This window comes from Atta colombica, unplaced genomic scaffold (genome assembly GCF_001594045.1).
Source record: "Atta colombica isolate Treedump-2 unplaced genomic scaffold, Acol1.0 scaffold111, whole genome shotgun sequence".
Taxonomy (NCBI): domain Eukaryota; kingdom Metazoa; phylum Arthropoda; class Insecta; order Hymenoptera; family Formicidae; genus Atta; species Atta colombica.
In genome coordinates, this window is record NW_017259197.1 from 1,194,742 (window position 1) to 1,207,228 (window position 12,487).

A 12,487-nucleotide genomic window follows, 5' to 3' on the forward strand; every position below is an offset into this window, starting at 1 on the left:
GAGAGGAGGGAGGGCACTTAATATCCAGCTAAACCGTCTTTAAAGGCGTTTATATCTCCTATTGATTGTATATTTATATGGTTTTATTCTGTAATTTTTAATTTTACAATATGGCATAGTTTGGTTTCATAAATTCAGAGTTTATTGTATATATAAAAGTTTATATAAACTTTTTTTCTTTCTGATTAAATTATGTACTCCACATTCAATCCTTTTTATTTCTGTTTCGATGGAGAATTACATGATTGCAATATGCGTCTTTGAGGTGAAAGTGACTTTTATGAGCAAATCATACCCTTTATACAATAAAAGATGTTTGCATATGTCTCGATTCTAAAATAATAGTTATTATATATTATTTCTTTTATTGTGTGTAAAATACTATTTCAATGCATTTCCTATTTGCATTCGATCAGTAATTACCTGTGTTATTTTGTACAATTAAAAAATAACTTTAAACTTTATATTTTCTAGTTTATACAAGTTCAACAATTCATATAATATTCACATAAATTCTGGAAAGAAGCAATTTAAATATTTTAAGATTGAAGCACCTTTTACCTGCTACTTCTTCTGTTTATTGCGTCAAATTTATTTGTATCATTGATAATTTTGGATTTAATATATTTAATTACTAAAACTATCTTTTTAAAAACTACTTATCGTCTGAATTAAATAAAATAATTCTAAATAAAAATTATTTTGTATTCGTTAAAAGACATGTCAAGTGTTATTAAAAACCATTATTATATTTTTTAAATGTCGATATAAATAAAGTGTACCTTGCTTCTTAACTAGAAATTTAAATGGAACGAATCCAAAATATATGCGTCTTTTTTAATTGTTCCCATGTCATATCCAGAAGGAGTTATTTAGGAGATGCGGTCGTAGGGGATGTATTTAGATCTTCTTGCCGATATTCATTATCTGGAGCGGCGTATAAGGTTGGGTCAACGTGCTCTTATATTTCGAGGGTCAGATAAGACAGCAGTTTTTCTAATCTATTATCGAAGCTATACGTAAGATTTTAGAAACTTTTCAGAAATTTATCTCACATAATATAATGTGAAATAATGAATTTAACATATGCAAGATTTGCATAATATTCTATAATAATACATATATTCAATAACGATTTTAAGTTTGTTGACTTAAGTGCTTCTTGATTTTTGCGATTGTATTCATGTAGGATCATAATGCGAAAATTAGTATGTTATGTATTTATGTGCGCTTGTACAAGTATGAGTTTGTTACTGTCGTGTTTAGTCTCACGATTTCGAATTATTAGCTCAGTTCGCGAACTAATTCAATAAATCCTAATTACATTCTAATGAGTAACATCCGCCTAAATGCATTGAGTAAATATCTAGACATTCATCGCCAACTTAGAATACATGTGCATGTCATCTAATATGATGTCATTCGTGGAATCCTATCTATACGACCAGTTGTGCAAAACACGTGCGAGTGATATCATAAATACAGAGTACGTTGGAGAATTTCATATTAACATATTTCTTCTTAATTTTAAATTCTTTGAAAAGTTTAGACATTTTTTTTTATTGACACACACACACACGCGCGCGCGCGCGCGCGCGCGCGTACGCACGCACTCACACACATTTTGTAAAATAACTAAATCACACTCTTAATATTGTATACTTAATATTTAATATGCAAAAATTTTAAAACTTAAAAAGTAATTATTTAAATTCTGTTTCTGTGCTATCCAAATATATTTTAATATATATCAAGAATTTATAAAAAAAATTATTGTTAAAATTAAATAACTGTGACAAATAAAGAACTCTTATTATTATTATTTAGTTTTGGCTAAATAAAAATTTACTTTAAAAAATTGTAAAGATTTAATTCTGAGAAAAAATAGTAACTAATTTAACTAATATATTCTGTATACTGTAATAAATACCTATTACTGCGTAGTGTATCTTCCACAAGATAGATAATTAAGCCAATCATTAATCATCGTTTGTCTACGAACAGAACCTCTCTAGAACAGAATCTCGCGCAAATACATACATACATACATGTGTTAATTTGATACGATACAGCCATAATTTACGAAAATATGTATGTACACTTTCGCAGAAACAAAGGGAAAAAGAAGTAATCAAATTATTGTAACATATCTGGATGATTTTAAAAAATTCGAAGATGAGTATCATATCGTATGGCATTAACAGGACGTTTTTAAAATCGATTATTTTAATTTTTATTTATTTTTTAATAATATGAAACTCTAGATATAATCATATTTCTAATCAAGTGTATAACATCGTTCAATTAACTTTGCAAAGTCAGATAGAGAAACAAGAAACATGGCAGAGGGAGATGTTGATGACGAAGGAAAAGAATAGAATATAGAGCATGAACGAGAAAGATCTTAACGTGTCTCTGTTCGCAATCCGTCGACTAGCTCTTAGGGGTGTCGCCAATTCGGAGGGTAGATCCGCGGTCGGTATAGGGGAAACTCGATATAAAGGAGGGTTCCGATATAAAGGATTCTTTGGGAACGGGTCTCAAGATTCGATCACAGGGCTTTGTCAAGTTGGCGATTCGGCGCAACGGTTGCCAGACAGTGGCCGTTTTGGACATTTTCTCAAGCTCTACGATTCATCGGGTGAATCCTGAACGCATCCCTTGAGAATTTGCTCGCGGCTTTGCCTTAACTGATTACATTGTCGATGTTGAATGTTATTAAAAGATAATTTGGACTGACAGAAACGTCATTCCTTGTGGACACCATGTTTGGTGCTTTGATCCAATTTCGAAATTTCCCTGCTGACTTGACTTCCCTACTGACCTTTATTAATTATTTACAATTTTAACAATGCATGAGCAAATGATATGTAATCTCAGCAACATTATTAACATTTGTATCCAAATTAAAACTTATTTAAATTTCTTTTGACGTAATATGTACTTGACTTTTTTTAAAAGACATTTTTACATAATTATAGTTATCGCACAACTTAAAACTTATACAAAATTTAAGAAATATATTTTCAATTCTTTTGATAAACGATTAGATATATATTAAAATATTTATAAGGTCAAATTATTATGTACACATTTAAATTTTTAATATATCTTTAATATTTGTATAAAGATAACAAGAAATTAGATTTGTAAATTTTGTACATTTTCTATATAATATTATATATGTATTAGTTCTTATTTTTATTTTTATAATAAATGTATTATTAATGTTTTATATTAGGTTAATATCTTGTTTATATCTCTGCATACGAATAATAGATGATTTTGTGCGAGTGAATAATTAAAAATTAGCATCTGACAACTCTATATTTATTTGTCATGGAAAGATCACTTTTTGTCATACCCAAGGGAAAGCTCTTTGTTAATATTTTGTTTGATTTATTGCTCAAAGCTTGTAGGAAATAAAACGTTTTTATATTTCGCTATTACAGAAGCGCGAGAGGTCGCCGGGAAAAAGAATGGATCGGCTTCGACGAAGCTTCCGAGATAGTTTCCGGCGGCGGAAAGACCCTCATGTGCCCGAGTCTAGTAAACCTCATCAATGGCAAGCAGATGAAAGTGCAGTGCGTTCAGCTACATGCGCTTTTCACGTTAAGGTAAAAATTAATAACAACACCGAGTGTGTGTACCAATTATAGTGATTATCTCTAATCAGTATTAGAATTATGATAATTTATTAAAAAGATGGGGGATTTATTAAAATGAATTAAGAATTAATTGGCGTTTTTTTATTTAATCGGCATTATGGCTGACATTTTAGTTATTTAATATTCTCTGCTTTAGAAATACTATATACAAAGCATTAATTAATTAATTCTCAGATTAATAATGTCAGAAATCATTATTTACATAGAATTATAAATGCTTAAAATAATTAAATTTTTTATTAATTCAGTTTCTTTTTCAAGAATGTATAATTTTATAGAGAGAGTAATTCTTTATAATTAATATTAATTTGCTATATTAATATTAAGTATTAATTTTCTTAAATAAGGTAAAAGTCTACTTTAATCTTAAAACTACTCTATTTTAATAATTTAATTGATTTTTTGACAGTATCTAGGATGTGTAGAAGTCTTTGAATCGAGGGGTATGCAAGTTTGCGAGGAGGCTCTTAAAGTTCTCCGTGTAAGTATTTTATATAAAATAATTTTTGAAATTAATACGACTTGTTTGTGGATCAATTAAAAGCATTAACTTTTATAATTAACCATCTACATCACGCGAGCATATGATTCATATTCGCATATTTGTCATATATAGTTCATTCAGTAAATTTTTTATGTATATAAGAATAAATAATTTCTAAAAGTAATTCTTTCATAAGATATTTTCCATTTCCAATATTCAAGAAGCTCTGTAGAAAGTTTCATAAACCTTGCGAAAGTCAAGCGCGTCACATTCTCTGAGTCTTTCGCCTCGACTATATTTAGTACGGCTTACATATAAAGAGTCGACATTGACACCAAAGTGAAAATAAATCGGTGTAAAGGTCAAAGGACAACTTCGGGCGACCGAGTTAATTTGTGACTGAATTTTCAGAACTCAAGAAGAAGACCAGTACGGGCGATACTTCACGTATCTGGTGACGGATTGCGTGTTGTCGAGGATGAAACGAAAGGATTGATTGTCGATCAGACAATCGAAAAGGTGTCATTCTGTGCGCCGGATAGGAATCACGAGAAGGGATTCAGTTACATTTGTAGGGATGGCACGACAAGGCGATGGATGTGTCATGGATTTTTAGCATTAAAGGAATCGGTAAGTCAGATGCCATTTCATTTCATTCGAATAGAAAATTATCTTTAATATACAAGGAATGCTATGTACTCTGTCGATAAGGGGTGTTCATTGATTCGAATTGCGAATATATGCAGCATCAGACAGTACGGTGATGATAATCTAAAGTATGTGTATATGATATGTAAATAACTAAATATTAGATATATATTTTAATTTTAATCCCTAATTGCTGATAGATTTATTAATAATTACTATTTTGTGTAATTGAAAGTTTTTGTAAAAAATTGTAAAATATGTTCTATTTTTACATATTGCCATTAAGATTTGCATATATCTTCCTGTTTATAATATAATGTGTATATTTTGTACATGTTTGAGATTAAAAATATAAATAATATTAGTTTTTAAAACACTTTTATGTGAATAATGAGAGTATTTTTCTTATAATTGGCTTTATAATTGCGAATGTACACAGCATCAGATAATATATGGTATAATAATAATAAGAATCTAATATATAATTAAATTTTAATGCGTTCTTAATTACTAATAGATCTATTAAGAATACATTAATGTGATATTCTATGTAATTGGAAATTTTGTAATATGTCCTATCCCAGTCAACCAAGTCTATCAAAAACAAATTTTATTAAATGCTTGTTATAAATATCGACAAAAGGATCAAATTTAATGTGAATTCTATTATATTTAATAATATCAGCAAATTGGTAGTAGATAGCTGCTGATGTAATATGAGAATAAATTGATAAAATCTTGTAAAGCTTGCTGATAGCAAATTGACGACAAGAATCGACCAAAACTAAAACCAACTAAAGTTTTACTCGATTGTTACTATCAATTTGCTGTCTGGTTAATATGTAGATTTTGCTAGCAAAATACTTATTGCTGGCAGCGAATTTGTCATCATTCTGAGTTGATCAGCTTAATGTCAACTCGGCAATAATTTATTATTAATTTACTTAGAATGTTATATATTGCTATCGAAATTTACATATATTTTTCTGTTTACGATATAACACGCATATTTTAAATCTTGGTTTACCTTGTTTTATTTAAAAATATAAATAGTATATTAGTTTTTAAAAGACTCTCACAGGAGAGGAGGCATAGGATAATGAAGGCATTTATTAATGGACTTATTCTTTATCATCAAGGGAGAAAGATTGAGTCATGCAGTAGGCTGCGCCTTTGCTGCATGCCTGGAGAGGAAGCAACGAAGAGACAAAGAATGCGGAGTTACAATGACTTTTGATTCGAAGACTTCCATTTTCACGAGAAGTGGCAGCTTTAGGCAACCGAATCTCGCGGAGCGGTTACAAGAAGCGCGCGATCGTGCAGCAGGTGGGTTACATAAATTTTTAAAAGTCACTTGTTATGTTGGTTGCTTTATAAATAAAGTTAAGATAAATTAAAAAAAAAAGAATAGTTTAAAGTTCTGTAGACCTTCTTCTTCTTCTTTGATGCTCAATGATTTTATGACTCAACGGTTTTAGGGTGCGTTTCGAATTACGCACAAAGCTTATGATGCATCATCTGTCTTTGTTGTTCATCGAAGAATAAAGAATAAAGAAGAAAAAAATGATATCTCATGCGCTTCATGCATAATACGAAACGTATCCATAGTACTATATATTTCAAAAGCGTGAAGTACTGGACTTTTTGTCCAGGCATGAAGTTCAGTGTTGTCTAAAACTTAGTTCGTGAGTTAAACTAATGCTTTCTCCTATTCATCATCTCATTGAACAAAACAAAGAGAAAACAATAAGAATAAATGCTAGAGCTTTGGTCAGTGATTGCTCTAACATCTCTTCTTTTTTTTCCACTTCGTCTCGTTTGATAAAACGATAAAAAGGTGGGAGCGTTTAACTCACGAAGTAAGTTTTGGTCAGATTTATTGACAGTGAACAATCTTTTGAGAAAACGATAATGGCCGGATTTATACGATTTGAATAATTACCTGTACATAATTAATGTAATGTAGACCATTTTGTTCGCTTATTTAATGATATAAAAAAAGTTTAAATTTGTCGGACAAATTAAAATTAAGTATATTTTCAACGTTTCCAATGTTTTAAATGTTTTGCTTTTAATATGTCGTATTATTTTTTATAGATCATAATAGATAAAAAATGTTGCTCATTTGCAATATATTTTTTTTCTGGTATTTCAATATTTATGTAAAATATTTATGTTTCAGAAATTCCTCCGGTTAGGCAAGTGTACAATCCCTTTGCAATTGAGAGGCCGCACGCTACTCTATCTATGCTGGAGAGGCAAGGTTCCTTCCGGGGTTTTTCACAACTAAGTCAAGCATCCCCATTTAAAAGGCAACTTAGTCTACGAGTCAACGATCTTCCTAGTACTCTTGAACGCACACGTAGTCACAGTCTTGAGCCAACGGATTTGGCGCGAATGCCTTCAGCTCATTCGCATATTGTACCTTCGAAGCCCCCAGGTGAGCGTTCACGTCACTGAAACATCTCATTTCCATTTTATTTACAATTTTATTAAATTAAGCTTTTTAACGAGTGAGAGAGAATACGTTACAACATATGCGCACAAGTACGCTGATTATGTACTATTAATTTAAATCAATCTGACCGATAAATAACGATGTACTTCTTTGTCTTACAACAGAATTCGAAGGATATGACGAAGGTCATTACTCCTTATTCTGTTCATTATTGTTGCTTGCTGATCGATGTATCCTTGAACATGCTCGTTTTCCATGCACACGGTTCATTGTATAATTAAATTAACAGACATATAAACTGGTATCACGACACTATACGAGCGTGTAGTTAGAACCCTTGTAATTTGAATTCGCCTCTCGTATATTTATTTTGTTTGTGCTTGAAATAATATTCAACTTACATCGTATGTTCATCGTTCTATATATTCTCACTTTATACTATATAACCCAACATATATACATTTAGGCGTCCTATAGCATGCCTCTTGTAGAATGCGTTCTAGCACCCATGTTACAAAATTTGAGATGTTCTAAATATATTAATAAACGTCATATCTTCTGTTTATTCGCAGTGAGTCCAATACCAGAAATATTTCCTGGTGATCACGACAGCGTTTCCGCGATGTGTCAGCAGCTTTCTCAAGGACTTTCTCTGCTTTCGAGCAGCGATGACTTCGGACCATTGCCGTCGTCCCAATCTGCCGCGAGCTCCGTAGCTAAGCAGCTTTTCACCAGTACCACTACTAATTCTCCTCCAGGTATGATTTTTTAACAAAATTGTGAGAGTTACTTATTTCATTCTCTATCTCAATAATCTCATGCAGAAGACGCCTTCAAGAGATCATACGTAACGAGATCATTGTAATTTTTATAAATAAATTATCATTCTTTTTTAGTAACGAGTAGCAACTCGTTGGATGAGATGAAATTGCAGAATGGTCCCAATATTAATAACAACGATAACAACGACAAGAATGAAGAGCTCAGTAATTTGAATCATGTAGGATCCAGTTGGCAAGAGTCCGCATCCCCCGTTCTTGCGTCGAATCACAGGCTCACGCCCATTCTTAAGGCGAGCAACTTGAGTCCCGTTCTTCCAAGGACGAACGCGCCCACTCCAGTCGTTATGAGCACACCGGCACCTGTTTCCTCTAGTGTAGGTGCCTTCGGCACGCCGCCATCGGCAGCAAGTCCTGCTTTCAGCACGGCTTCTACGTCCTCTTTAGGAAATACGTCTACGCCGGCCGTGAACAGATCGCCGATAAATTCCGTGATGACGCCAAAAACAAGTTCTCCTAGTACTAGCGTAGCATCCGTTTCCCCAGCGGTACCACTCTCAACTGATGTCGCTCAAGTCTCATCGGCAACTGGAATCCCGACGGCTTTAGTAAGTTAAACACTTACTATATACATAAATAAGTTTTTTATTTAAGCAAAACTTTTTAGTTGTGTTAAATTTATATTAACAAGATTAAGTAAAAATCAAATGCTATAATATATAAACACTTTTTACTTATATTTTTCTAAATTATTTATCAATTAATATTTTATAAGTATATATATATGTAATATCAATTGATAATCTAAAATATACATTAAAAATTTCTTATTAAAATTATTTAAATTTTGAGTAATTTTTACAGAAAACTTTTAAATAAAAAAATTTGATTGAAATACTGTATTATTATATTCTTTAAGAACATATTTACGCTTTGAAAGCTTTCTAAGATGGATTTAATGCATTGAATTTTACTTTTTTAGAGCTTCTCGTTTGATTCTTTACTGTAGTACAATATAAAAATCAACTTCTTAGCCATTTATTATATTATAATATAAATTTCAACGTTGATCCAAGACATTCTTTCACGAGTTTCTCCATCAAACAGGTGCAACCACTTTCTACAGCAGCTGGTTTACCGAAACCAGAACAATGGTTGGGTAGTATAACTGGCTCTGTACCATCACCGGCGTCACCACAGCAAGTAACTGTTAGTCCTCGACGAGCACCTCCTCTTCACACAAGGGCACATTCGCTTGGTTCGGCTGCAATGAGTCTGACTTCCAGAGGACCTTCTGATCCCTTCGACGTCGAATGGGCGGAAATAGCTTCCAGAAATATGCAGCAGTCAACCACGACAAATCCCTTTATTATGCCGAACGCGACCCAAGCGTTCCAAGTGCAGTTGTAGCGTCAGGAGTTTATCAATAGTGTCGCCAAGTATTTCCACTCCAGCACATAGCGGCAACATGTCCGCCCGCGCTCCGACCTTGCACACGATCGAAAGTATTACACGTGAGTCGCGTGTCCTCGACCTGATCAAGTTTCCGAATGGATAGCAATGGTATGCAAAGTGTCATTAAAAGTTTTGAACTGATATCGCAAAGCAGAAAACCAGAACAATGGTTGGGTAGTATAGGCCAACCATTATAACCAGTAATAGTTCACAAGAATGTTCCAGAATGTGCAAAATTTCATGAGTCAATATGCCAGTAATATGATGTTACAATTATTGAGCGTTATGCTGTTTGCCAATTTTTGTTCGACAATTTAAATGTCTATCTGTAATTGTGGTGATAAATGGAAAATTGAAGTAATGCATGCAAATTTTATGTTAAATTAAAGCTGTTAAATGCTTCTGCAAACTCTTAGAAACTAGAAAAAAATGTAAATTTATAATGTTATGGACATTTTAAACGCGAACAAAAATTGCTTGAGGTAAGGAACGTTTGAGATATTTAATTGAAACAGTGTAAGCGAAAGTTTTCCATGAAGCTAAAAATATTTATAAAATCATCTAAATGTTTCTACAAATCTAGAAAAAAAATAGGCACTAGAAAAATTTGTATGGATAACTCCTAAAAATATTTAAAAAATCACAGTCAAGTCACTTACGGTCTTCATGAATGAATAGATTAATTTGGTGATGAATGGTTTGATAAAATATTTGTGAATTTTCACGCAAAACTTGGTGCTATATACGCTTTGCTCCAATTTTATGTCTCTCTCACACAGCACCTAGATTCATGAAAAACAAAATCGTGAGCAATACTATATTCAGTAATTATAACATTATACTATATGGCATATTAACTTATAAGATCTGCAGTCTTTACTCTATCCCTGTATTACCAATGGTTTTTTTACCTCGCAGCATTAGTTCGGGAACTTTTTGATTGCACCTCAATTTACCGTGAGATCCATTTAGAAATTAGATCGAAGGAGCGCATAGATTTTTCTTGTCAAATTGGCGCTTAGTAGCAACGACGATAGAAGCGAACTGAACCAGCACAAAATATCAGCGTAAAATATACTTAATAGATAGATAAGTATATACGCACACAGCCTTAACGACCTCAGTAAGAATAAAAATAACACGCATAAGCAAACGCCCGGATGACATGATGCGGGACATAAAGTTTCACTCACCGATAATAACAGGCTACATCTCGTCAGCCGTTTAAATAGAAGCAATAGATGTCGCGAAGTACGCGTATAAGCAGAATTCCCGACAGTATGGATAATATCTTACACTTAAATGTCTATCACGCGATTATTATAATTGGATATTCTAATTATCTTGAGTAGAGTTAGGCTCAAACTGAGCGATTATCGTCGTTCTGCATGAAAAACGAAAATTGTATGCACTCAAGATTACGCTGCACCCTTACTGTTATTTTTTTCAAAAAACAGAAAAGAAAAATATATAGGGTAGTTGTCACTTCGTGATCGAATCGTGACCTGAATCACGAAGTGAGGTGACCGTACCTTCCACAGGAAGGGGACTTGCATTTTCGGCAAGCTCACCCGGCTCAAACGGATACGTTCTACCGAATGTAGAATATGCAGTAGGGGTTAACATCTACGAGGAGACTGTGATATTGATGTGAAGTGGCTTAGTACTTAAGCGAACAGGGTCAAACGGATTACGAAGTATCGTGAGGAACTTGCTCAAGGTCACCGCACCGCGTGTAGTGATCGTGAGTTCGGGTACCACAGACTCTATCGTCCCGTATTAGCCGGTAAAAAACACCCTGTAAATTACTTAAGTTTAGCTGTTAAAGACTAGCGGAGATATGTCTTACACTATCGTTGTCTATTATATATACGATCGTGTCGCATTTATCAAGAGGACCGAGGAGCCGGATGACGAAACATGTAGAAATTTTCGCACGAGGATAAAGCTTGCGGAATACAATACTTTTCTTGAGAGTTTAGACGGTGCTTCCGCTCTGTAATAATAATAGTTGCGAAAATCGCTTATCGAGCCGATCCTCGAGTGTGAGTTCATATCTACGATCTGATTGCACTCAGCTATGTACATCGTAGCGAGTGAAGGAGTTTCCTCAGTCTCGTGTATATAGTAATTGATAGTATCCCGTGAGATATCAGTATTGCGCCTCGCAGCTTTTTGTCTTTCAAATTAATCGCTGCACTTTCGGTTTTTCGAAACGGATCGAGGGTAAACGTCGAGGAAGGCCAAGGGAGATATTACAAGAGGAATAACTGAGGCGTGTATGTATGCATTGTATATAGATTAGTTATTTAAAATGTAACGCGACAGTGTAGGAGAATGAAGAAGTTTTAGAGAGCGTGTGTCATTTGTTAAGCCGGCGACTCAGCAATGAGACGAGAGAAATTCTTTCTCAAGTTTAATCGAAGCGAATAATCGAATTGTACCATATAATAGTATTTTATAATTTTATAAATGAGGAAACGATGATGCTACGATTCTGCATCATGAAAGAGAGATCTGCAGCTTCCTTGTAAATTATAAATTGTAAATTATAAGTTATATAAATTATATGTTTGGTGATGGTCTCGATTCTTGGATAATTTTTAAGAGTAGTAGATTGTCACGCGTAGTAATTCTAACAAATGAATACATAAATATATGTAAATATTTTCGCAATACTACAAATTTATGCAGCATCGTTTTGATTGCGTGATTTTTGATGTCGTTAACTCGCATCGAACGTAATTTATTTAGTCATGCTAAATATCGAAGCATATATTATTATTTTTCCATACAGATAAAGTGTCAAAGTATTATTGCTTCGATTGTAATTGATTAAATTGATAACCGACTAAAAGAAATTATTATTGGCAATTGTAAATTGAACGATACGATTTCTACAATAAGAAAAATCACCATCCTCATTGCGAGTTGTCGGCAAAAATGGACTTGGTTTTTCGAGCCACCTTCCGTCCGTCCCGAAAATCAAAAGGTA

At 33.0% G+C, this 12,487-nt stretch overlaps 1 protein-coding gene across 2 annotated transcripts in view; it reads left to right on the forward strand.

Annotated features, from left to right (window-relative positions):
* LOC108693976 (protein numb) overlaps positions 1–11,748 on the forward strand; it is a 25,169-nt gene extending 13,421 nt beyond the window's left edge. The window contains exons 2-10 of one of the 2 annotated variants that reach the window (XM_018203220.1): positions 3,453–3,617; positions 4,078–4,149; positions 4,564–4,782; positions 5,940–6,126; positions 6,983–7,240; positions 7,423–7,443; positions 7,831–8,016; positions 8,155–8,645; positions 9,145–11,748. In XM_018203220.1, the coding sequence (XP_018058709.1) occupies positions 3,453–3,617; positions 4,078–4,149; positions 4,564–4,782; positions 5,940–6,126; positions 6,983–7,240; positions 7,423–7,443; positions 7,831–8,016; positions 8,155–8,645; positions 9,145–9,447 (1,902 nt within the window). In that variant the 3' untranslated portion in view covers positions 9,448–11,748. The remainder of the gene's footprint in view (positions 1–3,452; positions 3,618–4,077; positions 4,150–4,563; positions 4,783–5,939; positions 6,127–6,982; positions 7,241–7,422; positions 7,444–7,830; positions 8,017–8,154; positions 8,646–9,144) is intronic. The other variant, XM_018203221.1, reaches the window with a different exon arrangement.
* The last annotated feature ends 739 nt before the right edge of the window (positions 11,749–12,487 follow it).